The 25,282-nt window shown below is 39.4% G+C and overlaps 1 protein-coding gene across 8 annotated transcripts in view; it reads left to right on the forward strand.

Moving 5' to 3' along the window:
- The window catches only part of MAPK14 (mitogen-activated protein kinase 14), a 96,180-nt gene that overhangs the window by 13,530 nt on the left and 57,368 nt on the right, over nt 1-25,282 (forward strand). For all 8 annotated transcript variants that reach the window (XM_031012104.3, XM_031012105.3, XM_063707559.1 and 5 more), the window contains exons 2-3: nt 11,424-11,553; nt 18,317-18,375. In XM_031012104.3, coding sequence (XP_030867964.1) covers nt 11,424-11,553; nt 18,317-18,375 — 189 coding nt within the window. The remainder of the gene's footprint in view (nt 1-11,423; nt 11,554-18,316; nt 18,376-25,282) is intronic.

A 25,282-nucleotide genomic window follows, 5' to 3' on the forward strand; every position in this document is an offset into this window, starting at 1 on the left:
TATTTCATCCATTGGTCAGTTTTTTCTTCCTCTTTTCTTTCTGCTCCATGATCCATTCTTAAATTTTCTTTTCTCTTTCTGTGCATATTCTTTTTGAATTCATTATCTGATAGTCTCAACAATGGTCTTGTTCATATACTATCCTTCCAAATTTGTACTTTCAAACCTAATCTCAAGAATGACTGATCCTTTGGATTCTAAATCTATTGAGATGTAATGTTTCATGCTTTCCCTTGATTACTTTCCTACACACTTCTTGAAGATACCAGAGATGTAGCACTAACTTCCCTTGGAATGGGATTCATGTTACAAACTTGAATGGTTCAGTTTAGATATGTGAAGCGGATGTCATCATTAGCACTGATGACTGACAGTAGTTATAAAAATTACAATCAGGAATGAACCAATTTACCTGAAGTTTTCAATAACTCTAGGTATTAATGCAACATAATTTTGAAAGTTTGAAATATATAGGTATAAATATTGATGCTTATATTTTAGATTTACTGTAGTGAAGGAAATTTGCCAGTCGTCCATCAGTGTTAAATGCCCACCAATGTGTAAAAGAAATAGACCTAAAATATTAATAAATTGTGTATATATGTATGAAGGTATTGATGTGTACAGAGAAGTGGAGACATTGTGAGTTATAGTGGTCAGTATGGTTTTATGGAGGAGAAAGGATTTGAAGATTATTTAGAAAGATGGGTATTTGGAGAGAAGAAAAGGAAACATTTTCAGACAAGAGAAAACATAAACCAAGAGAATAGATATGAAAAGGACTGTCCTGACAGGAGGAACATCTCAGGTAGGGTGAACCCAGTTGTGGTTCTCATTCTTGTTGTGCTTCAGACTCACTTGTGGAACTTTTAAACATACCTCTGGAAATTAAGAATGAGATCTGGAGTGGGACTTAGGCAGTTGCATTTCTAAAAAGTCTACAAATGGTTCTTTAGGTAGTAGAGAGCTGTTGGAGTTTCTTGAGTTGTGAACTGTGGAGGAAAATTGTTTTAAAATTGGTCTTGCTGGAGTGTAAAGAATGGATTAGAGGAAACAAATGTATTGCTTTGTCAAAGTCTGGTAAGTTTATGTGTGCCTCTGTTCATTTTGACTCCTCGGCTAGATTTCTTAGTTCCTTGAGGTCATAAACAATCAGCTTTTAAAGCTTCAGTGAAGGAATATCTTTTTTTTTTTTTTTTGGCCGTGTTGGGGGACAGGGTTTTGCTCTGTCACCCGGGCGGAAGTACAGTTACGCAGTCAATGGCTCACTGCAGCCTTGAACTCCTGAGTTCAAGTGATCTTCCTACCTCAGCCACCCAAAGTAGCTGAGACTACAGGTGTGTGCCGCCATGCCCGCCTAATTTTTTTTTTTTTTCGTAGACACGAGGTCTCACTATGTCATGAAGTTGCCCAGGCTGGTCTTGAACTCCTGAGCTCAAGCTTCCTTCTGCCTCAGACTTCCACAGTGCTAGGATTACAGGTGTGAGCCACTGCACCTAGCAGGAAACATCTTATAAAATCATTCTACTTTCATTTGGAACTTGCAGGCTCATGCCTGCAATCCCAGCACTTTGGCAGGCTGAGGCAGGTGAATTACTTGAGCTCAGGAGCTCAGGATTTCTAAACCAGCCTGGGCAACATGGTGAAACTTTGTCTCTACCAAAAATATAAAAAAATTAGCCAGGCGTCGTGGTGTGCCTCTGTAGTAGCAGCTACTCGGGAAGCTGAGGTGGGAGGTTTGTTGGGGCCTGGGAAGTCAAAGCTGCAGTGAGCTGTGATCATGCCACCACACTCTAGCCTGGGCAACACAGCAAGACCCCGTCTCAAAAAAAAAATTAAAAATGAAAGTAAGATTCATTAAAAAATACTATATATGTAATTGCAGTGGTGAAATTGTTTTGTGATTAAATAAACACTGTTATGTTGACATTAAAACAAGATATTTGAGAGTTAGCGAAGATATTAAAGCTAATGTTTTAAATTTTGAGTTTTTAAAGTCAATCTTAAATCTCCTGCTACTCTGAAGAAGATAAATGTATATAATTTTTAATTTTTCTATTTCACTAGGTTTGAAGAATATTTTTTGAGTTTCCTAAATCAAAACTTAAGTTCCAATTTTTGCATAAAGTTGCCTTTATTTTCATGACGTTATTTCCAAAATGGCAGGACAGAGCATCCGCTTCAGAGCAACAGTGATATTTGCACATTTGCTTGAATATGGAAGGAAGAAAAGCTAGGCTTCTGTAATAGAGTGTAACATGTGCAGAAAAATATTTCCAGTATGTCATTTATTGAAATTTGTTCCAGGTGCTACAGGTAAAGAGAAAGTTCCAAGTTAGTGGTCTCAATTATTTAGTTATTTAGAAGGCAAGTTTTGAAGACTATTATTAGTTATCCTGATTCAGTTGGAAAAAAAAGCCTGAAATTGTATGATCCGGAAAAGAGGTGTCATGTTTTTGCGGATTATTTCTTCTCACTTTATAGATATTCTTTTTTCTTTTTTCTTTCTTTTTTTTTTTTTTTTTTTTTTGAGATGGAGTTTCGCTCTTGTTGCCCAGGCTGGAGTGCAATGGCGCAATCTCAGCTCACCACAACCTCTACCTCCCGGGATCAAGCGATTCTCCTGTGTCAGCCTCCCAAGTAGCTGAGATTATAGGCATGCACCACCACACCTGGCTAATTTTGTATTTTTAGTAGAGACGGGGTTTCTCCATGTTGGTCAGGCTGGTCGCGAATACCCAACCTCAGGTGATCTGCCCACCTCGGCCTCCCAAAGTTCTGGGATTACAGTCGTGAGCCACCGCACCCGGCCCTCACTTTATAGATATTCTAATGAATTTAATGTATTAATGAGACTTTGCTAATTCAGTGTAAGTACAGATTTCAATATATTTAAATATTTCCATTAACTTCCAAAAGTAAACCAAATTGTGTTTATCTTCTTAGAAGTCATCTATGACCATTGAAAGAAATTGTAAAATCACTTATGATCCCCACAAATTACTCAAAGACTTGCTGAGTGATTACTCATTCTTCATATTCTGTTGATGAAAACACAGATTGTTTTTTGAGGAAAATCATGGTGCAGTCGTTTGTACTTTAATACTCTGTGGACATGGGCACTTGTCCAGCACCTTACCTTTCTTAAAAGGTTGTTTCCCTTTCTCTACTCAGCTGATGTTAAATTTATTGATCTGCCATTACCTTATAACAAAATCTACAAGTCAGGTGCCCATCATGGAATATAAACACAAGTTCCCTATATCTCTATACCTATCAAAAGCTCAGTTGACAGCCGAACATGGTGGCTCATGCCTGTAACCCAAACACTTTGAGAGGCTGAGGTGGGAGGATCGCCTGAGGCCAGGAGTTCGAGACCAGCCTGGGTAACAAGCAAGGCCCCATCTCTACAAAAGAAAATTTTAAAAATAATAAACAAAAAGCTCATTGATAGCTCCAGTCATCTTTGGAGGATTGTCTGAAGAATATGGAGCTTATCTGTTTTTCTAAATGTATTTAAGATTTCCTCTTGGATTAAGTCTGTCAGAGAGGCCAGGTATGGTGGCTCATGCCTGTAACCCCTGTACTTATTGGGAGTCCGAGGCAGGAGGATCACTTAGCCTAGGAGTTCAAGACCAGCCTAGGGAACATAGTGGGACCCTGTGTCTACAAAAATCAAAATAATTAGCGAGGCTTGGTGGCACGTGCCTGTAGTCCTGGCTACCCAGGAGGCTAAGGTTGGAGGATTGCTTGAGGCCAGGAGGTTGAGGCTGCAGTGAGCCATGATTACATGACTCCACTCCAGCCTGGGTGACAGAGTGAGACCTTAAAGAAAAAAAAAAAGCAACACCATAATATTTTGTACTCCTACCCTCTTTGCTAATAATGAACTGTATTTTGGCCTTACGACAGCAATCTATACTGATGGATGCTCTAAAAAGAAAACCATCTGAAACCCACTATTATATTCTTTTAAAGATGTTGATTAGGACATTTTTACCACATTATATGTCTCCTTCTTGAACATACACAGAATGAACTTTTCCCTGGTTTATTACAGGAATAATTATGCCTCTCTTCAGCTCTCCTGAGTACCTGGTTGGTTTTTATTGTATGGCTTCTGTGATTCATGTCCTAACTGATTGTGTTCTCTTTGTTAATGGCTTTAGTGAGCTTCGAGCCAAATTTGAGGCCTACCTCTAATGGGTATTTAAAAAGGACCTCTGGCTGGGCGTGGTGGCTCACGCCTGTAATCCCAGCCCTTTGGGAGGCTGAGGTGGGCGGATCACGAGATCAGGAGATTGAGACCATCCTGGCTAACACGGTGAAACCCCATCTCTACTAAAAATACAGAAAAACTAGCTGGGTGTGGTGGCATGCACCTGTAGTCCCAGCTGCTGGGGAGGCTGAGGCAGGAGAATGGCGTGAACCCGGGAGGCGGTGCTTGCAGTGAGCCGAGATTGCGCCACTGCACTCCAGCCTGGGTGACACAGCAAGACTCTGTCTCAAAAAAAAAAAAAAAAAAAAAAAAAAGAAAGGACCTCATGATATATGCTAACCTCAGCTGTACAGACTTTCTTATTTTCCCTTAATCACTTACTATTTTGTCAGGTTTTATATATACACTTCCAGTCTGCTTTAAATCCATTGTGAATAAAGGAAGGTATACATCAATAAATTTAGAAGTTAAACAGAATTATATTAGGATATATGAAGAATCTAGTAACCCACATTTTCTATGTGTGTGTGACACAAGGGGAGGCAAGTATGAATGTGTAACAAAACATTGAAGTTTATTTAATGATTATCCTTGTGTGTTATGTACTGGATTCACAGTCAGCAGTAGATGAGTGACAATGATATCCTAATATTGTAATAACTGCTTCTAATTTTTATATTTCTTTCAGTTATTTTTTACTATACCAATGATTTTATAAAATGTGAATTAATTTGATAATTTTGGAAAAGTTCATGTAAATTCACAATTGGGGAAAAAACTTGTTAAACAGTATGTCCTGAATTTTAGTTTGGAGAACCTGTTTATCATAAAGATAATTTCATTTTATAATGTTGTTCATGAAAACAAGGTTTTACTCGTAGCTCTACTTTTACAAATGTGATTGAGAGGCGTATTTGAGCTTTGCCATGGACCAAGCTCCTTGCCAAACCCACTATAAAAGTTATTACATTTAATCCTAACATATCCTACAGATGAAATATAAACACAATTCTCATTTCATGAAAGAATTTAATTAACATCCTCAAGATTATATAGCTATTAAGTGGCAGAACTGGAATTAAAATCCAGATAGTCTAATTCCAAAGTCACAGCTCTTATTTAATCACTCTGTTGGAGTATTATAAACATGTAATAATAAATTGTGATTGTTGGGGTCTATAGGGTACTGATTAATTCTAGCCTGCCTTTTGCTGAATAGATTCAGGAGTCAAATAGAGATATAAAAATATTTACTTTTATTAGTAAAGCTGGCATGCAGAGTGCCTTGGACGGGCAACTCAAGTGGGCTTCTTATTTCTTCCCCAGTTAATTGAACTTTCACACTTAATCAGTCAGATCAGCTAGAAAACTGCTGCTGTTCCTTGCTCCCCAGCAGGCTTACCAATGGAGGAGAGAAGAAAGTGTTCAGCTTGCAGGTGGAAGGCAAACTCTGAGGTGGGAAGTTGAAGAAGCAGGGTCCCACAGGGGCAATGGCCATTTTTCCAGTCTCACCAGAGCTAGTTTAGAGAACTGGGTTTAGAGATGAGTATATATTTACTTGCTACTTTTGAGAGGGAAGAAGTTACTAATTTATGGGTTTGTAGGAGCAATGGGAGTGGAAAAGAAGAGAACCACCACCCTCTTTTATGTGAGATAAGGAAGGAGTCAGTGAGGGTGTTGTGACAGAGTAATGGCTTCTTAGAGGTCCCTAACAGGTTCCTGAGCAGGTGACTATTTAAACCAATACTTGAAGGATAAGGATTTAGCTATGGGGTGGGATGGGGGCGGAGGAGAAGAAAATCCTAGGAACCAGGAGCAGCCTGTCTGAATAGTTAAAAGAACTGAAAGGAGCTAGCAGAACATAGCAGCTGAGAGAGAGGGAAAGAGTAGCACAGGAACAGGTGGAATAATCAGTGGTGACCAGATCACCTAGGCCTTGTAGGCCATCATGAGAAATTTGCATTTTACTCTGTATGCCAGGGAGATTCCTTGAATGGTTTGAAGGAGGGGAGTGGTGTGATCTAATTTGTACTTTTATTGCTATTTTTTATTTTTCATTTTTGAGACAGAGTCTCACTGTATCTTCCAGGCTAGAGTGCAGTGGTGCCATCATGGCGCACCACAACAAGGTTGAGCAGCTTCAGCCTTCCTGGGCTCAAGCAGTCTTCCTGCCTCAGCCTCCCAAGTAGCTGGGCATGGTGGCCCATGCCTGACTAATTTTTTTTTTTTTTTTTTGAGATGGAGTTTTGCTCTTGTTGCCCAGGCTGGAGTGCAATGGCATGATCTCAGCTCACTGCAACCTCCACCTCCCTGGTTCAAGCAATTCTCCTGCCTCAGCCTCCCGAGTAGCTGGGATTACAGGCGCCTGCCACCACACCCAGCTAATTTTTTTAAATATATATTTTTAGTAGAGATGGGGTTTCACCACGTTGGCCAGGCTGGTCTCAAACTCCTAACCTTAGCCTCCCAAAGTGCTGGGATTACAGGTGTGAGCCACTGCGCCTGGCTGCCTAATTTTTAATTTATTTATTATTATTTTTTTGAGACAGAGTCTCACTCTGTTGCTCAGGCTTGAGTGCAGTGATGCAATCTCGGCTCAGTGCAACCTCCACCTCCTGGATTCAAGTGATCCTCCCACCTCAGACTCTCAAGTAGCTGGGGTTACAAGTGTGTGCCACCACACCCCACTAATTTTTATATTTTTTTAGTAGAGACGGGTTTCACCATGTTGGCCAGACTGGTATTGAACTCCTGACCTCAAGTGATCCACCCGCCTTGGCCTCACAAAGTGCTGGGATTACAGGCGTGAGCCACTGCACCCAACCAATTTTTTATTTTTTTGTAGAGACAGGGTCTTGCTATGTTGCTCAGGCTGATCTCAAACTTCTGGGCTCAAGCAATCCTCCTGCCCTGGCCTCCCAAAGTGCTAGGATTACAGGCTTGAGCCATTGTGCCTGGCATAATTTGTATTTTTAAAAGACTGTATTGGATGCATTTGGAAAGCATATTAGAAGGAGGTAGGCCAGTGACATGGACTAATATGATATTGGTGAAAGGAAGAGCAGTTGACTTTGAGACGTCTTTTGGAGGTGAAAACCATGAGACTTGCCAATAGATTTGAATGAGGACTGAGGAAAGGGAGAAATCAAGGATGACACTCAAATGTCTAGCTCGAGCAACTGGATGAACAGTCCATTTATTGAGATAACAGAGCCATGGAGAAGAATAGTTCTGGTGTTTTGAACTTGGTACGCTTCAGGTGCTTGTGTGTCTTTCTTATGGAGACATCAGGGCTCAGAGAAGAGATTTCAGTGAGAGACATAAATTTGGGAGTTTTCAATATATAGATGGCATTTAATTTAAAGTCATGGGCATAGATGAGATTATCTAGAAAAGAATGTGGGAGAGAGAAGAGGGCCCAGTACCAAGTCCTGAAGAACTCCAACACACAGAGTTTGAGTAGAAGCAGCACATGCAGTGGAGACAGAGATGGAGCTGCCCTCTGGCAGCTTCCATAGAAAACCAATGGAAGTGTTGATATAGACTCCAGGATGGACAGTATTTAGAGAAAGTGGTGACTATGTCAATTACTAATCTTAGAAAAGTGGATTTGGTAGCAGAGGTCATTAATGACCTTGAGAAGAGCAGTTTCAGTGGAATGGATTGAGGAAAGAATGGGATTGAAATGAGTCAGTTGTGTAGATGTGTGCTTCTCACACCTTAAGAGGTATATTAATCACCTGGAAATCTTGTCAAAAAGTAAATTCTATTTTAGGGCCCAAGATCTCCTTTCCTTTCCTTTTCCTTTCTTTTCTTTTTTCCTTTCCTGTTGTCTGCAGAGATCCTGCATTTTCTAATGAGCTCCCAGATAATGCCAATGCTGCCGGTCCATGGAGCACACTTTGAGTAGCAAAGGTATAAATTAGTGGTTCTCAAACTGTAGTATGTATTAGAATAACATGGAGAGCTTGATAAAATACAGATTATTAGACCCACTTCAAAGTTTCTTATTCCATTAATTCTGGGGTGGTACCTGAGAATTTTCATTTCTTATAAATTCCCAAGTGAAACTGATGCTGCTGATCTGGGAACCTCTGGTGTAGGTGACTTTTTTGGAGAATTTTAACGGTGATGGAGAACTGTTAAGGGAAGTCTTTTGTTTGCTGGCTGAAGGCGGTAAACAAGTAGAGCAAATTTATGCTGATGAGAATGGTCCAGTAGATAGGGAGACACTGATGATGCAAGAGAGAAGAGGAATGAAGAAGTGAAATCCTTGAGAAGATGGGGGGGGTGGCTCCAAAGCATGTATTGTAGTCTTGAATTTTGATAAGCAGGGGCATATTCTTAGTTATAGCAAGAGGGAAGGTGGAGAGGATGGGTTTATAGATTTGGGGCTAAGCAAATGGAGCTCCCCTCTTGATGGTTTCTGTTTTCTCAGTGAAGGCAAGGGCAACTCTTGAGGGAAGTGGGTGAATTGGAGATTTGAGAGAGAACATGTCAAACGATCATTTTCGAGTAGGAAAATGAACTTACTAGAAGAAAATGGCTTTATTGAGAGCCTCTTTGAGATTAAGGTCAGAAACTAAGAATGAAAATCTGATTCTACAGTCTTTCTTGTTCAACCTCAGTTCCTTGGATTCAGTCATGGAAAATTAAGTGGTTGAGATTACCCAAGGTTAGACTTTATCCAGGTGAGTACATCAGAGAGACAGACAGAGAGAGAGAGAGAGAGAGAGAGAGAGAGAAGTGCAAGGGAGTGATTATAATCATGGAACAGGAAGGGAGATGAAGACAGAAGAGGGCTGAAGGATAGAAACAAGCAATGACGATGAGGTTAACAAATTGTTGTAGTCAGCATACAAGTAAACTAGAGGTAACTAGGTTTGTGATGAAAAGCAAATGCTGCTGGCATTCAAAATTTTGTAGGTGGGGCAGTTTTTGGTGGGAATAAAGGTCTAGAATGTGACCATGAAGATGGCTGGGTGTGGTGGAGTTTCCTAGAGAGGTCAGGAAACAGGATGTTGGGTGTGCCGTTCACCTGGATGTTGAAGTTGCCAAGAATGATGACAGAAGTTGGGAGTGTAGAGAGATCTTCTGCATAGAAACTAACTTTTCAGTGAATGATGGAAAATTTCAGGTCAGTGGATATCTGCAGCAGAGAGGGATAGTTTATCAGGGTTGTGAGCAGGAGGTATTTTATAGAACAAACGGAAAGTAATGGTCCTGAAATGGTAACGGCTGCCAAGGAAGACTCCTACCCACCTGCTAGCCAGGAGGTATCTGGGCTATTAGAGAATGCTTTCTAATGGCAGGGCTATAAGAGAAGCAGTGTCTTCTAGAAATGGCCTAGTTTCAGAGATGGAGGGGAGGTTCAGAAAAGAGGTTGAAGATTTATAGGAGTTTATCACAAATTGGGATTTGAAGATTGAGGGTATGCCATAAAAGTTTGGGAGTGAAAGGAAGGGAACTGGAGTAGGTACAGAGTTGTAAAAGCAAGTTTGGCAGGCAGAGAGTTTGGTGATAATAGATGACCAGAAAGTCTTGGATACATGTTAGAGACTGAGACAAACTAGAGGATGAGGCATAATGCAACTGGCCCAGACAATTTCTGTTATTACTATTTTTTTTTTTTTTGAGACAGAGTTTCACTCTTGTTGCCAGGCTGGAGTGCGATGGTGCAATCTCAGCTCACTGCAACCTCCGCCTCCTGGGATCAAGCGATTCTCCTGCCTCAGCCTCCTGAGTAGCTGGGATTACAGGCACCTGCCACTGTGCCTAATTTTGTATTTTTAGTAGAGACGGGGTTTCACCATCTTGGTCAGACTGGTCTCGAGCTCCTGACCTCGTGATCCTCCTGCCTCGGCCTCCCAAGGTGCTGGATTACAGGCATGAGCCACTGTGCCTGGCGACAATTTCTAAAAATAATTAAAATACACATCGCATTTTTGCTATAGATGTCCTCCATGATCTAGCTGCTGCCTGCATCTCTTACGTCATCCCTTCCCACTCTCCCCTTGCTCCCTGTGCTCTACCCACACAGCCTTTCTGTCTTTCTGTCACTCACTCCAGCATGCCATACGTTTCCTACCTCTGTTTCTTTTTTCATTTGTTTGCACTTGCTCTTCTGAGAGATAGCAGAGTCAAGTGGTCAGTAGCATAAGCTCTGGATCCAGACTCCCTGCTCTGCCACTTTTAAGCTTTGTGACCGTGGTCGAGTTACCTAACTTCTCTCTGCTTCAGTTTCTTATTTGTAAGTGGGAGAATGATAATAGTACTTATTTCATAGGGGATTCGGGGAAATACAAAAGCTGAATTGAGACAAATAAATGTAAAGGGCTTAGAACAATTTCTTGTATGTGTGGGTAAAGACTCTATAAACCTTAATATTATTATTATTTCTTCTGCTTGAAGCTCTTTTTCTTATATATTTATATAGGGAATTTAATCATTACATTGTTTCCTTCTCAGCTCAGATGTCATTCCTCAGCCATCCTAGCTAAAGTGGTATAACTCCACTGGCTTTCTGTCACTCTTTATCCCATTACCCTTTTATTTAGTCATAGTATTTTCATCACTACTTGAAATTATTTTATTATTCTGTTCTGCTCTTCCCCCATTCCCTGAAGGTGCCAAGTACTTTGTAGGTGCTCAAGAAATATTTGTGGCAGTTTATTGTCCTGAAAACACGGTTTCCTGGGCCTTGACTCTGATCAGGCAGCATATGTGGCAAGGTGACGACAGTGAGGCCTAGGCAGGGAAGACAGAATTCAACTCTGTTTATTAATCTGTTGGCTCATCTAGATCAGGCAGCTGCCAGTTTTTGTAAATTTTATTAGAACACAGCCACACCCATTTTAAAACTTATTTTCTGGCTGCTTTCCTGATACAACCACAGAGTTGAGTAGTTGTGACAGAGGTCTTAGGGCTTGCAAAGTTGAAAATATTACTATCTGGCCCTTCATTGAAAAAAATTTGCTGACTCCTGATTTAGATACATAGAAAAGACGAGGAGAAAACACCAAAAATAATAACAGAAGCTTTATTTGGATAATGGGATAATAGGTCATTTTGCTTTTTATCTTTATGCTTTTTTTTTGTATTTTGTTATAGACCCTTTAATTTGGAAATAGCCTTATAAATACCCCAAAATAATATTTAGAACAGCTTTTTAATGGTGGGTTTTTTTTCCCTTTTTTCTCCTTAGTGCTGCTTTTGACACAAAAACGGGGTTACGTGTGGCAGTGAAGAAGCTCTCCAGACCATTTCAGTCCATCATTCATGCGAAAAGAACCTACAGAGAACTGCGGTTACTTAAACATATGAAACATGAAAATGTAAGTTATTCATTCAAGGAAGAATACATTTTGATCTTGAATAGACTGGGGAAAAATGTTTTAATTACTGCAGATGGAAATACGCTGGAGTGCATCAAACGTTGGTCCCTGCTTCTTGTCCTGGGGTGTTAGTGGCCACTTGGTTATGTCAGGTCAAAGACTTGGAATGAAAGTGATGCATCTTCCTAGAGTTTTAGTTTTACTCAAAGATTTTTAGAGGAGAAAGAACTCTTTAAAATTTTAAAATTAAAGGATATGTTATGAAATACAACACAAAATTCACAAGAATTTTTAAGAGAAAATATTAAAAAGAAGTTATGTATTCTTTGCCTGGTTTTCCTAAGGCTATATTATGAGAATATGGGAGTCTGTGGCTATTAAAAGACAAAATAGCCACAGACTCCCATATTCTCATAATATAGCCTTAATATTTTTAAGTGGAAAAATCTGAGAAAGAGTGCCTTAGGCTCACTGAAAGTCCTATCAGAGATGGCTATTATTTTATATATTTGTTAATAATTTTTCTTTTTTTCCAGATTCACGTATTTTAATAAATATGTCAGAGGCATTGTTTAAGTTAAATATAACTTTTTCTTTTTTACCAATTTGTTGATTCAGTTGCCATTCTGCAAAGATGCTTACAAATTCTAATACGGTAAATAAGTGGATATAATTGGAATACTAACTGAAAGTAAAAAGACAGTTGACTGAAGACACTTACTTTACTGAATTTCAAAATCAAGTTATGAATTTCTGTGACCGCTATATGAAGGGTACTGTGAAGTTTGTAGCATTGTGGAAACAATGGCCATAGAGATTTCAAAGTCCTCTGGCTGTACTGCTTGTTACCGTGTGGAAGAAAATTCAAAATCTGTGAATTTATTATTTGACTATTTAGACTGTTTTAGTAATTTAACTTCTTCATAGCGAGAAAAAAGTCACAGATAAGTGACTCTTCATTAGTGTACATTTGTTTCATTAGTGCAAGTTTCTTCTAAATTGAGAACATTAAGACTTAAATTTGTAATTGGATTATGGATGCCATTATAATCACAGCTGCTGCTTTTTATTTTCACATTTTATTTTGATTGTATGCTATTGAGGAAATCCTATTTCTACAGACAACTTCTATTCCTGAGTATAATTTTACTTAAGTAGCTATGTGCAAACCAGAGTTTTAAGAATGTTCAGTGTGGAGCTGCAGCCTTCCTAATCAGTGACATGTTTACAAGAAGTTGAGATATGCAGAAAAAGCTGGCAGCAGAAACTTTATTCCTAGGTCTGCATAAAATCAAAGTGGCCTGGCAGCTTTAAGGGATGTGTTTGCGTTTGATTTTTAACACACTTAAGTGTGTATGCTGTTTTTCATTACACATTATTATATGTGACAGAGACAGTGTCACAGCTTTGCAAGTATGAAGGATATTTTGAAAGTGAAATGCAAGCCAAACATTTATGGAACCCCAGAGCACCTTTGGGAGCCCCTAGGATCCTATTGATGTGGCTGTGCTAATTTAAGAACATCTGCTTTAGGAGATTATCAGTGCTACACTGATTGTTTTGCTTTTCTTCATAAATATGTTAAGCCAATGTTTAGGGATCATGGTATTAGAAAAATAGGATTTTAATTTCCATACATTGTTTTATAAGTGGCTTGCTTACTAGCAGTCTTTGTTTTATATAAAGATGTTTACGTTCTAACAGTAGGTGGTCACCTAGATATCAGTGATTTGTTATTTAAACAAAATAAGGCACATGGCTGAATGTCTCATAGTTCTCTATTCCATTGGCAAATGTTTGAAGCCAAAAGACTTGACTCAATATAGAAAAATTCCTGCATTTTAGCCTATTTTGAAAACATTTGTTAGGTGCTTATAATGTCAAAGTAGTTTTACCCAATAAAGAACCAAAACTTCCAGTAAGTTTAATTGAGGGTTTTCAGAGAAATTCATCTTGTTTACCTGCCTCTTCTTTTTTAAAAAATTACTGTTTTGGGTCACCATCCAATTTTTATAGAGGCCAAACCTCCCACAGGCAGCAGCAACAGGCGCTTAAAACTTGTGAACATTTTAAGTGTTGGTAACAAATACAATTTTCAGGTGCCCGAGGGCACATGTGATCTTTTACACAAAAATGCCTCTGACCCACAATCGGTAGTTCATCTTGAATTGTCTCTTCTGTTAGTGATCATGAATAATAGATAAACATTTATTAGGTGAGTGACTGAAGCTAGGGGATGTCCTCTGTGACTGTGAGAGTTTCTCTCTGAACAAAGTTAGTTGGACCATTCCTGATTGAACTTCTGACCTTGATCTCATTAACACCTGCTTTAAGGAAAGATTAAAGGGAGGCAGCCTGCCAGCTGCATCCTTTGCTGTCTGGGCAGACACTACAGAGATGGCCCATATATGGGCCTAGAGATCTGTACATTTTAGAATTTAAAAATGATCAAGGAAATTGTTTTGTAAATTTTATTTGGGAGCCTTAGATTTAACCTTACCATTGTAGACCAAGAGATTGTTTTGGTGTGCTTTTGTTAAATATGCTAAATATTGTCTTTGGATACTGAGTTAAAGTATTTTTTTTTGGATGTGTGCTAGTTTAATAAAAATACGACTTACATTTGCCAGGCTTTGGACCATGATGGGATAATCATTAGAGATATTTGCTGCTTATTTGTATTATGAACGTCTTTTCTAAAAATTTGATTCCTGGGTTACTTTGAGGTGACTGAAGTCATGTAACAGCAGAAGGAGTTAAGGAAATAGACTAAAATATGACTTGATTTAGAAGGGAATTTCCATTTAAGAAATGAGAAATGGCTGGGCGCAATGGCTCATGCCTGTAATCCTAGCACTTTGGGAGGCCAAGGTGGGTGGATTGCTTGAACCCAGAAGTTTGAGACCAGCCTGGGCAACATGGCAAAAACCAATCTCTATTATTATATTAAAAAAAAAAAAAGAAATGAGAAATGAATAGATTCCTAAAATATTTTCCAGATCTATTTTAATGCTGATAAGCTTTTGTTTTATAGTATTTTCCTTATGATTAATATTCATAAGTATGATTAATGGAGTGAGGGATATTTTGTAAAAACCCATCAAAAATTTAAGTACTTTGATTTAGCATGGGTAGTTTTAATCTCAAAATTGTTATTTTTGGTGTGCTTATGTTAAACACATTAAATATTGTAAATATTGCCCTTTTTAGGAAATTAAAATTTGGTAGGGTATTTACTAGTTGGCTTTTCTCTATTTTTTTTCAGGTTACTTTATTTTTCTTCTTGCAGTCATGCTTTTTAATCATTTGAATAGTTGAGCTTTATGTCTCTTATTCTGTTAATGGAAGTAGCTGCTTCAGATAGTTTGCTTAGGTATATTGTATTTTGTAATTGTCTATTCAACTGTGTGGGCTGTGGTCACCACTTATTTTGATGATCCACAGTGGGTCAGTCTTTTGTACTAGGCACCTTCAGATACATTGTCTGCTCAGTCTTGCTGTCAGTACTGTGAAAATAAGCAATGATGTCCTCATGTTTTTCATATGAGGAAAATGGGACTCAGAGAAGATACCAAATGTATTTGCTAATTATTATTTACATAACAGCCATTCATTGAACTCCTGCTGAATGCCAGGCTCCATTCCAAGTGCCAGCGTTATTGGAATGAAGAAATTATAAGCTCTTGGACCCAAGAAATCACAAACTGATACTGGGGTTCAAACTTATAGCTGCTTGGTTCCAAAATGTCTGTTGTGTTTTCCATTTGAAATTGGAGTTTTTATTTGAAAATAGTTTTGACTTTTGTCTTTGAGGTAACTCTTGCATGTGTAAATCAGATCTCTAATGATTTAGTTTTATTTCCATAGGAGGATTTTCACAATCACAATGGAAACAATGTAAAACAATGTAAATAGTTTAAAACTTTTCTATTGTTTTGAGGAGATGGGCATCTCAGATAACAAGATCATTGATTAGAAAATATTGGAACAGGTGAATCAAGTTAGCTTCTAGACCTCAGTTACCTTAAGTAGAAGTGGGTATAAGGGAGAGTGATTAAAAGACAAGAGGTCTTAAGCCAGGAGTATACCAAACTCAAGGGAAATGATTATGGTTTAGATGGAGAAGGTAAAAGGAAATGGATTTGACTTAAATTTAAAGCACTATTGTGAATGAGGTCACAGGTACTCTATTGGGAGGCATGTAAGTTGGCCTTACCTCTATGGAGGACCATTTGACAATATTAAGATCCTTAAATATATTGGTGTCCTTTGATTCTGTAATTCTGTTTCTTTTTTTTTTTTTTTTTTTTTTTTTGAGACGGAGTCTCGCTCTGTCGCCCAGGCTGGAGTGCAGTGGCGTGATCTCGGCTCACTGCAAGCTCCGCCTCCTGGGTTCACGCCATTCTCCTGCCTCAGCCTCCCAAGTAGCTGGGGCTACAGGCGCCCGCCACCACGCCCGGCTAATTTTTAGTATTTTTAGTAGAGACGGGGTTTCACCGTGTTAGCCAGGATGGTCTCGATCTCCTGACCTCGTGATCCACCCGCCTCGGCCTCCCAAAGTGCTGGGATTACAGGCGTGAGCCATGTAATTCTGTTTCTTGAAATTTATTTCCTGGAAGAAAATATGAGATGTGCAAAATACATATATTTTTCTTGCAGTATTCCTTAAATGTCTAGAGATAGGAGATTGGTTAAGTTACAGTATACACAAATGATAGATATGCTGTATACAAATATTTAAATATTAAGTAAAAAGGCAGGATATAAAACTATGCATGGTGTAACCCCAATTTAATTTATGTACATCAGAAAATCAAAGGAAATATATCTCAAAATGTTAATGATAGTTATAATGGGTGGTATAATTATGGGTAATTTTGGTTTTCTTATGTACTGTTGTCTGGGTAAGATCTGAAAGTGATTCTATTTCCTTTGGAACAATTTTCAAGGACTTGAAACCTATTCTTGAATTCCAAGTGTGTGTCCCACCACCTCCTTTTCAGGTTCTGACTGTAAAATTAAAGTTGCTTTTAAAAAGTGATATTTGGAGTCGGGCGTGGTGGTGCATGCCTGTAATCCCAGCTACTCGGGAGGCTGAGGCAGGAGAATCACTTATACCCAGGAGGCAGAGGTTGCAGTGAGCTGAGATTGTGCCATGCACTCCAGCCTGGGCAACAGGAGCGAAACTCTGTCTCAAAGAAAAAAAAAAAAAAGTCTGATATTTGGATGAGTGTAGTAACATCCTAATTAGAAGATCTTTTTCATGATAATGTTTTGAGTGTTAACATATCTTACTTCTAGAGCTTTGTGTTTAAGTTGGCAGTGTAGAACAGTGTGCTAGTGAGGCCACAGTCTTGCTTCATAACCAGATACTCTCAAATATGGCTGGGTGTATTACAAATGAATTATATATTTCTTATTTGCCTTGTCAATGCCTAACTTTGTAGAAATGAACGGCCTGGGTTTTAAGGAAAATAGATGGGAGGTAGGCGTTGGAGGGTGCTGTATGTGGATAAATCAGTATAAATTCATGATCAGAAAAACTGCTCAAAGACCATGGGTTATTGAGTATTAAGTAGCTCTTTGCTTTATCCCTGTGTAAAGATAGACTTTTTTTTTCATTTTTAAATTGTCTGATTTAAATACCCTATACATTAAGACTTTGTGAGAATAATACCAAGAATATACTGAGAATATTTTGAGACTTTAAAAATGTCAGTTTTGAAGCATATACAGTTAAGATGGAAATTCTTCGTGGAATACATTTTTAAAAAACACAATATTATGGTAACAACCATGGACGTGTGACCTTTTTCACCTGTTGGATTAATTCATTAGACCATTAGTACATACGTAAGGCAAGGACCCTAAATCTTTTTGCCTTCTGATAAGCTACTGACTACATATGATTAAATTCTAAAGAATGAAGATTTTTAATGGTAAAGTGGGTTAATATGAGAATTGATGTTAACAAGTAGAAAACAAAAGCATAATTTGGGTAGAAAATTAGTTGGAGTTATTAAGTATATGATGTGATGTTATGGAACTGAGGTAGCTGGTTTTGAATTAGTTCCTATTAAAATGATTGAGACGTGGCTGGCCGTGGTGGCTCACTGCTGTAATGCCAGCACTTTGGGATGCTGAAGTGGGAGGATCGCTTGAGGCCAGAAGTTCAAGACCAGCCTGGGCAATCTAGTGAGACACATCTGTACAAAAAAAGAAAAATTAGCCAGGCATGGTGGTGGCACGTGCTTATAGTCCCAGCTACTTGGGAGGCTGAGACAGGATTGCTTGAGCTGCAGTGAACTGTGATGGTGTCGCTGTACTCTAGCTTGTGTGTCAAGAGTGAGATCCTGACTCTTTTTTTTTTTTGAGACAGAGTCTCACTCTGCACTTGCACTCTCCCAGGCTGGAGTGCAGTGGCGCAATCTCGGGTCACTGCAGCCTCCACCTCCCAGGTTCAAGTAGTTCTCCTGCGTCAGCCTCCCGAGTAGCTGGGATTACAGGCGCCCGCCACCACGCCTGGCTAATGTTTGTATTTTTAGTACAGACAGGGTTTTACCATGTTGGCCAGGCTGGTCTCAAACTCCTGACTTCAGGTGATCCGCCCGCCTCGGCCTCCCAAAGTGTTGGGATTACAGGCGTGAGCCACTGCTCCCGGCCTAGACCCTGACTCTTTAAAAAAAAAAGAAGATTAAGACCTGATGGGTACTATACTGAGTTTAATATTTATTTACTTTTTAATTTTTATATTTTCTTACAGGTGATTGGTCTGTTGGACGTTTTTACACCTGCAAGGTCTCTGGAGGAATTCAATGATGTGTGAGTAGATTTTTTGCGTTTGCCTTCCTGGTCTACAGAATGAAGACTAATAGCCCGTTTCTATTCCTGAACCATTTAGCAACATATAGACTTCAAAAAATTCTTTATTCCTATCATGCACCTCTTTTTGGGTGTAGGGATGGATACCAGAAGATGCATGTTATGGGTGGTGCGTGTTAGTATTTACATCATTTCAGGCACATTGTACCCCATTGAAGAGGCAGTCTTGAATTCTTACAAAAGTTCCATAGAGAAAGGAGTGGAGAGAGTTTTGACTATGGATTTTCTTTTCAAAGTGTTTATCCCAGGTTTGGTTTTTGTTGTTGTTGTTGTTGTTGTTGTTGTTGTTTTAAAAGACACGGGGTCTTGTGATATTGCCCAGGCTGGACTCAAGCTCCTGGGCTGTAGTGATCCTCCCACCTCACCCTCCTGAGGAGTGGGAACTACAGGCACATGCTACCATGCCTGGCCGATCCCAACTTTTAAAGGTGCTCTTCAAGAAATGTAACGGATCCCCAGCCATATAGACTCCCTCCTCTTTTATCGCCCATGCATGTGGGAGATGATACTAGAACTACATGCTGATCCTTGAAGTATTAGATTTCTATACTGGGATAAGGGGCAGACTCTACCTGTTCAGAAAGGCTTCTTCTCCCAGCTTTGTAACCACCTCTGTTGTTTTAGCCTGGGATACCCCTAGAAAGCAGAGCCTGGGATTCTCAGGAACCAGTAGTGGGGGGCTAGGGAAAATGAAACAGGAAAGGAGAGAAAGCTTCTATGAGTATATGGTGAGTTGGTCACCACTATGGACAATTGGGCTGAAAACTGCCAAGATCTAAGAAGCTGTACGTAATGCACCTCAGATGGGGATCATTAATACACTGGCTCCTGACCCCATTGGCAAGGGTTGCCACATATGTCATTAGTGCCTTCACATGCCCAGGTTGCACATTGGTGGGCATAAGACAGATTCCAGCAAGTGTTCCCATGTATGTGTGAGCTCTCTACTATAGTAGCTTTTCTAGTATCTGAGTTGACACAGCTCTCCCTGCCCCCAGTTCACAGATACACTATACCATGAAAGAGAAAAAAACCTTAAACACAGTTATACTTTTGGTCACATTGAAATTTTGGCATTCCTTAATGGAGAGTGTTACTATTATGAAAGCCAAAACAGAACTGAAGATCATGACTTCTCTTCCTTAACCTCCATTCCCCCATTGACCCCAGGGCTGAACCTAACCAGTTTCTCCTCACCCTTATCCTGGTTTCAGTTTCTCCCATTCTTATCCTGGGCTGATCGCAAACACCATTTACTCCTTCCCCACAGAACACAAAGGGGATATGTTTGAACTTCTATGTTCTGTCTAAGGAAAGGGAGAAAGAAATAAAGAAGATGAAATGGAAAGGGAAGGAGGAAAGGTGGCAAAAACGTTTCTCCACCATTTGAATTTAGTTGGAACAGTGTATGGCTGAGAGTAGAAGAGTAGAAGTTAAGAGAGGAGAATTTGGTCCACCTACAAGATCTCCTTGGCTACATTAACCTTGATCCTGCTAATGAAAGTTTAAGAAACAAAGGAAAAAAATAGCCAATAACTAAGAAAAATTGTTCTTCTCGCAGCCCTGCTTGATACAACAATATGGAGGCTTCCAGAGATTACTGGATGTTACCCAGGGGCATGTATATTACAGTTTGTTGAGCCCTACTGTATGCTATAGTTGGAAAAGGGAATGTTGCAGAATGATGGTTTTTAAAAATAGTTTTCCTAAATGTAGAAGAAATGCTGAAGTAATGTGTTTGTGAATTACTTTGGAAAACATTTGAGTTAGATCTGAGCTGTATCCCAAAATTCTAGGTATACTAAGGATGGATTTATATAACAAAGGAAATGATTTGCTGACTTGTGCAAAGTGCAAAATGCTGTATTTTGGCCTAATTGGGCATTCTGGAACCGGATTAAGAACCTATTTTTCCTATGTGAAAAGACCTTAATTAAGGCCAGTGTCTATTTAGAAGGTTAAGTGTTACTGATAGTGGTGCCTTTGTTTGGCTCCTTCATCCATGTAAGGACCCAGCAACTACAAATCTACCTTTGAACTAAGGTTTCATTCATTCATTCAACCATTCATTCATTTATTCAACAAATACTATGGCTGTTGAGCAGGAATCTGTTCTTTCTATTTAACTCTAGCTGGATACTGTTTTTTATAAACAATAACTGAGTTTACCTCTTGGAAGCAAATCTCATTACTACTTGTTGACTCTTACTACTTGTTGACTACTTACTGAATGCAGAACACTGAGCAGAGTGTTAGCACAGGCTCAGAATAATCAGAAACAGTCGCCCTTCCTTTTGATGAAAGTGTGTGGTTGGGGGAAACAAATTCAAAGCACTTTTGTATCCAAGCTACCAATTGGCCATATGACCTTGGACAAGTCACTTTACCACTGTAGGCCCAGTCATTTCACTGTAAAATGATGAGAATTGAGGTCATTGACTTCTGAAGTGTTTTAAATTACAGAAAGTCTCTGAAAATAGAATGAACTTGTTTGCCCTAAGAAAAATATTCCAGTTTACTTTTTATTGTGATGTTCATATCACTGAAAAAAATCACTGTAGTTCGACTATAGTTATTTCAGTGTTTTCTTTTTTTTTGAGACAGCGTCTTACCCTGTTGTCACCCAGGTTGGAGTGCAGTGGCAAGATCTTGGCTCACTGCCACCTCTGCCTCCCAGCTCATGCAATCCTCCCACCTCAGTCCCCCAAGTAGCTGGGACTGCAGGAATGGGCCACCATGTCCAGCTAATTTTTGTATTTTTGGTAGAGACAGGGTTTTGCCATGTTGCCTAGGCTGGTCTCGAACTCCTGAGCTCAGGTGGTCGCCCTCCTAGGCCACTCAGAGTGCTGGGATTACAGACACGAGCTGCCACGCCCAGCCATTTCAGTGTTTTCTGAAGTTATTTTGGGATATGCATAAGAAACTAAACATCTTCACCTACACTTGCAGGGTTTGCAAATTTAAATACCTTTAGGGTCACACAAAGAACATAAATGAGGTTCAGTGTTACACAATTGGGAGTGGTGGGGTCTGTGGCAAAATACATCTGCACCTCCTAAAAGTATTCAAATTCACATTGAAACAAAACAAGTAAACAAACGAAAACCTACACTTCTGGCCAAACCAGACATAATTTAGGCGAGAGTGGTTCTACAAGCTGCCTGTTTAGAGCAGGCTATAATTTGAACACAAATTTTTAAATGCTAATTAGCAAAATCTCTAATTACTTTCAGATTTACAGTTTTTTTTTTTTCTTTTCTTTTCTTTTCTTTTTTTTTTTTTTTTGAGGCGGAGTCTCGCTCTGTCACCCAGGCTGGAGTGCAGTGGCACGATCTTAGCTCACTGCAACCTCCACCTCCCAGGTTCAAGCGATTCTCCTACCTCAGCCTCACAGGTAGCTGAGATTACAGGCGCACATCACCATGCCTGGTTAATTTTTGTATTTTTAGTAGAGGTGGGATTTCACTGTTTTGGCCAAACTGGTCATGAATGCTTGACCTCAAGTGATCCACCCACCTCAGCCTCCCAAAGTGCTAGGATTATAGGTGTGAGCCACCGCGCCTGGCCTACAGTTGGCTTTTAATCATGTGATATGTGTATTTGTGCCTTTATGTTTCGGTTAGCACTTTTAATTTATATACAGTCATGCATCAGTTAATGACTGGGATGTGTTCTGAGAAATGTGTCATTAGGTGATTTTGTCATTGTGCAGACATCATAGAGTATACTTCCACAAACCTAGATGGTATAATCTACACACCTAGTCTATATGGTGTATCTTGTTGCTCCTATGCTACAAACCTGCATGGCATGTTACTGCAGTGGATACTGTAGGCAACTGTAACATGATGCTATGTATTTGTGTATCTAAACGTAACTAAACATAGAAAACAACAGTAAAAATATGGTACTGTAGGCCAGGCTTAGTGGCTTACTCCTATAATCCCAGCACTTTGGGAGGCCGAGGTGGGCAGATCACTTGAGCCCAAGAGCTGGAGACCAGCCTGAGCAACATAGGGAAACCCCTTCTCTACAAAAAAATTTAAAAAATTAGCCGAGCATGGTGGTGCATGCCTGTAGTCCCAGCTACTGGGGAGTCTAAGGTGAGAGGATCACTTGAGCCCAGAGGCAGCGGTTATATTGAACCATGATTGCGCCACTGCATTCCAGCCCAGGTGACAGAGTGATATATGTGGTCCACTGTTGACTGAAACATTGTTATGTGGTACATGACTACTTCAGATTTTTGCTATGTTTTAAATTTTAATTCTTACAAATGAAGACTATACCTTTGAGAAAGGAACAATAGGTAGTGCATTTTGAACATTAGGAACAATATACAGTTACTGAATCTGGATGGAGATGATTTTTGGAAAATGTAGTGTTAAAAGATGGATATACTAAGTTGCTCTTGACCGCCATAGGATGTGGTTGTACAGATGGCAAAATTTTGTAAAGATACAGTACATCTAGATCTCTTAAATGATTGGAAATCCTTTGGGCCTTTCTGTTGGCTTCTTGATAGTAATGTTTGGCAAGATACTGCATGCGTATATATTCCTGTGTATTCAGCAGATATTACCAGTAGAAATGCAAAAATCTTAAATAGCCAATATTTGAACCTAACACCAGAGCAAGCTGTAATTCAGTATTACTATAATATTGCCTTTTCTTTGTGTGTGTGTGTGTGTTTGTTTTCTTTTTGTAGTTGGGACTACAGGCTCACACCACTAGACTCAGCTGTTTTTATTTTTTTGTAAAGACAAGGCCTTGCTATGTTGCCTTGGTTGGTCTTGAACGCCTGGACTCAAGCAATCCCCCAACCTTGGCCTCCCAAAATGCTGGGATTACAGATATGAGCCACCATGCCCCCCCACCCCTTTTTCTTAACTGTAGTGGTTCTTTGCGCAAGCATAGTAGACAAGAATTTTTTGATTCCTCCTGGGAACTATTTCCTCAAATTTCATGGAAACTGAATTGTCATTAATTAAGTGGAAATTAGTCTTCTGATACTTTTTCCTTTATTTTACAAGTTCCCATCCCAGGTTTCTTATACTGAATTCCTTATCTCTGCTTCATTCTTGAAGAGGGAAATGGAAGTGGGGTTTTGGATTCTACCATGATAGAGGGGAAGACCTACAACAAGGCTATTCAGCAGCCTTTGTTTTAGTGAAAGCCAATGAGAAGAGATCACTTCTTCCACTTACTAACAATGATTGCTCAACTAATAAGTTTAGCTTTTTATTTCAATGTAAAAGTTGCTGAAAACACTGAATTGGTAAAGGAAATTTCTGGATTTACATTTTAACCTGATGTTGTTCAATAAATATTTGAATATCTACCTTATGCTAGGCACAGTAATAGTCTCTGAGGAATATAACAGTAAATAAGAGCTGAGGCTGTTAATGGGAGAGAAGAACAATGTAAATGATCAAACAAAATACCATGTGGTAAGACCTGAAAGGTCCTACATGAGTTGGTCTCTGGTGTACTCTCTAATCTAACCTCACCTAGTCCTCTTTCCACTCTGTCTCCACCCCGGTCACTCTGGCCTCTTGTTCTTTGAGTACAGACAACCACATTTGCAATAAGACCTTTGCACCAGTTTCTGTTATTGCCCTGGAACTTTTTCCCCACATACCTACATGACTGTCTGTTTTCCTTCAGGACTCTACCCAAGGGTCTTCTCATCAGAAGCTCTTCTTTTGTTACCATTCTAACTGAAATAGTACCCCTACTGTCACTGTTTACTCCTTACCCTGCTTTGTTCTTAGCAAATTTTGTTATTGTCTGTCTTCTCCCTTTGTTTGTAAGCTGTGTTCAAGCATGGAGTTTGTTTTCTTCGTTGCTGAATAATTATTGGAGTACATGCACTCCATTGTTTGTTAAACAGGTGAACACAAGAATTGCCATTATAGGGCAGGTATAGAGTGCTAAAGGACTGCATAGTATGGCCACCTAACCAGACATGGGGTGTCTTCAGGAAAGCCTCTGCAAAAAAGATGTATACACAGAGGGCTTAACGGATGAAGGAGAGTTGGAAAGGTGGGGAAAGTACAAGTTCATCCAGGGGCCAAGAGAGGGAGCTGAGGGCAGAAAAGGTGTGTGTGTGTGTGTGTGTGTGTGTGTGTGTGTGTGTGTGTGTGTGCGCGCGCGCGCGCGCGTTTAGTGGGAATAGAGGTGTATATGGCAAAAGATGAAGCTGGAATGGGGAGGGACTAGATCTTTGGGGCTTTATAAGCTAAGCCTCATTAAGGTGGTTGCTTTAGAGAAGAGATCAAAGGGTACTGGGAACTGGAAATGGGATTGGAAAAAGGATGAAAGGTTTTACTTTTATGTGGGATGACATAGTTACAACTCTCTCCCCCTTCCTCCCCACACAAACACATTCCATAGTGTGTGATAAAAAGATATCATTTTACCAGAGGCAGTTTCCTCCTGGATCCTTAACACATTAGGAAATATTTTGGATGAGCATACTAGTTGAAAATCTGAAATGGATATAAGACTTTTCTGGGAACTTAAATTTATGTAATGATGCTTCTCATTGTTAATATCTGACTTTAATTTCTTTTGGTTTGACTTCTTGCCAACATTACAACTATGTCCTTTCTTCAAAAAACAGGGTCTTATGCTTATGAGTGAAACTGACAAAACGTGGGTGAGCAGTTCTATAAAAACTTTCTTTTTTTCAGTAACATATTGGAGGGTACAAAGGGCTTTCACATAATCTTATTTGACACAACAACCCTGTGAAATAGATGGTATTATCTCTAATTTTCAGATGAGGGAACTGAGGTTGAGAGAGATGAACCTAATTGTATAATATCACATACAAAATTGCATC

This window comes from Gorilla gorilla, chromosome 5 (genome assembly GCF_029281585.2).
Source record: "Gorilla gorilla gorilla isolate KB3781 chromosome 5, NHGRI_mGorGor1-v2.1_pri, whole genome shotgun sequence".
In the NCBI taxonomy this organism is placed as follows: domain Eukaryota; kingdom Metazoa; phylum Chordata; class Mammalia; order Primates; family Hominidae; genus Gorilla; species Gorilla gorilla.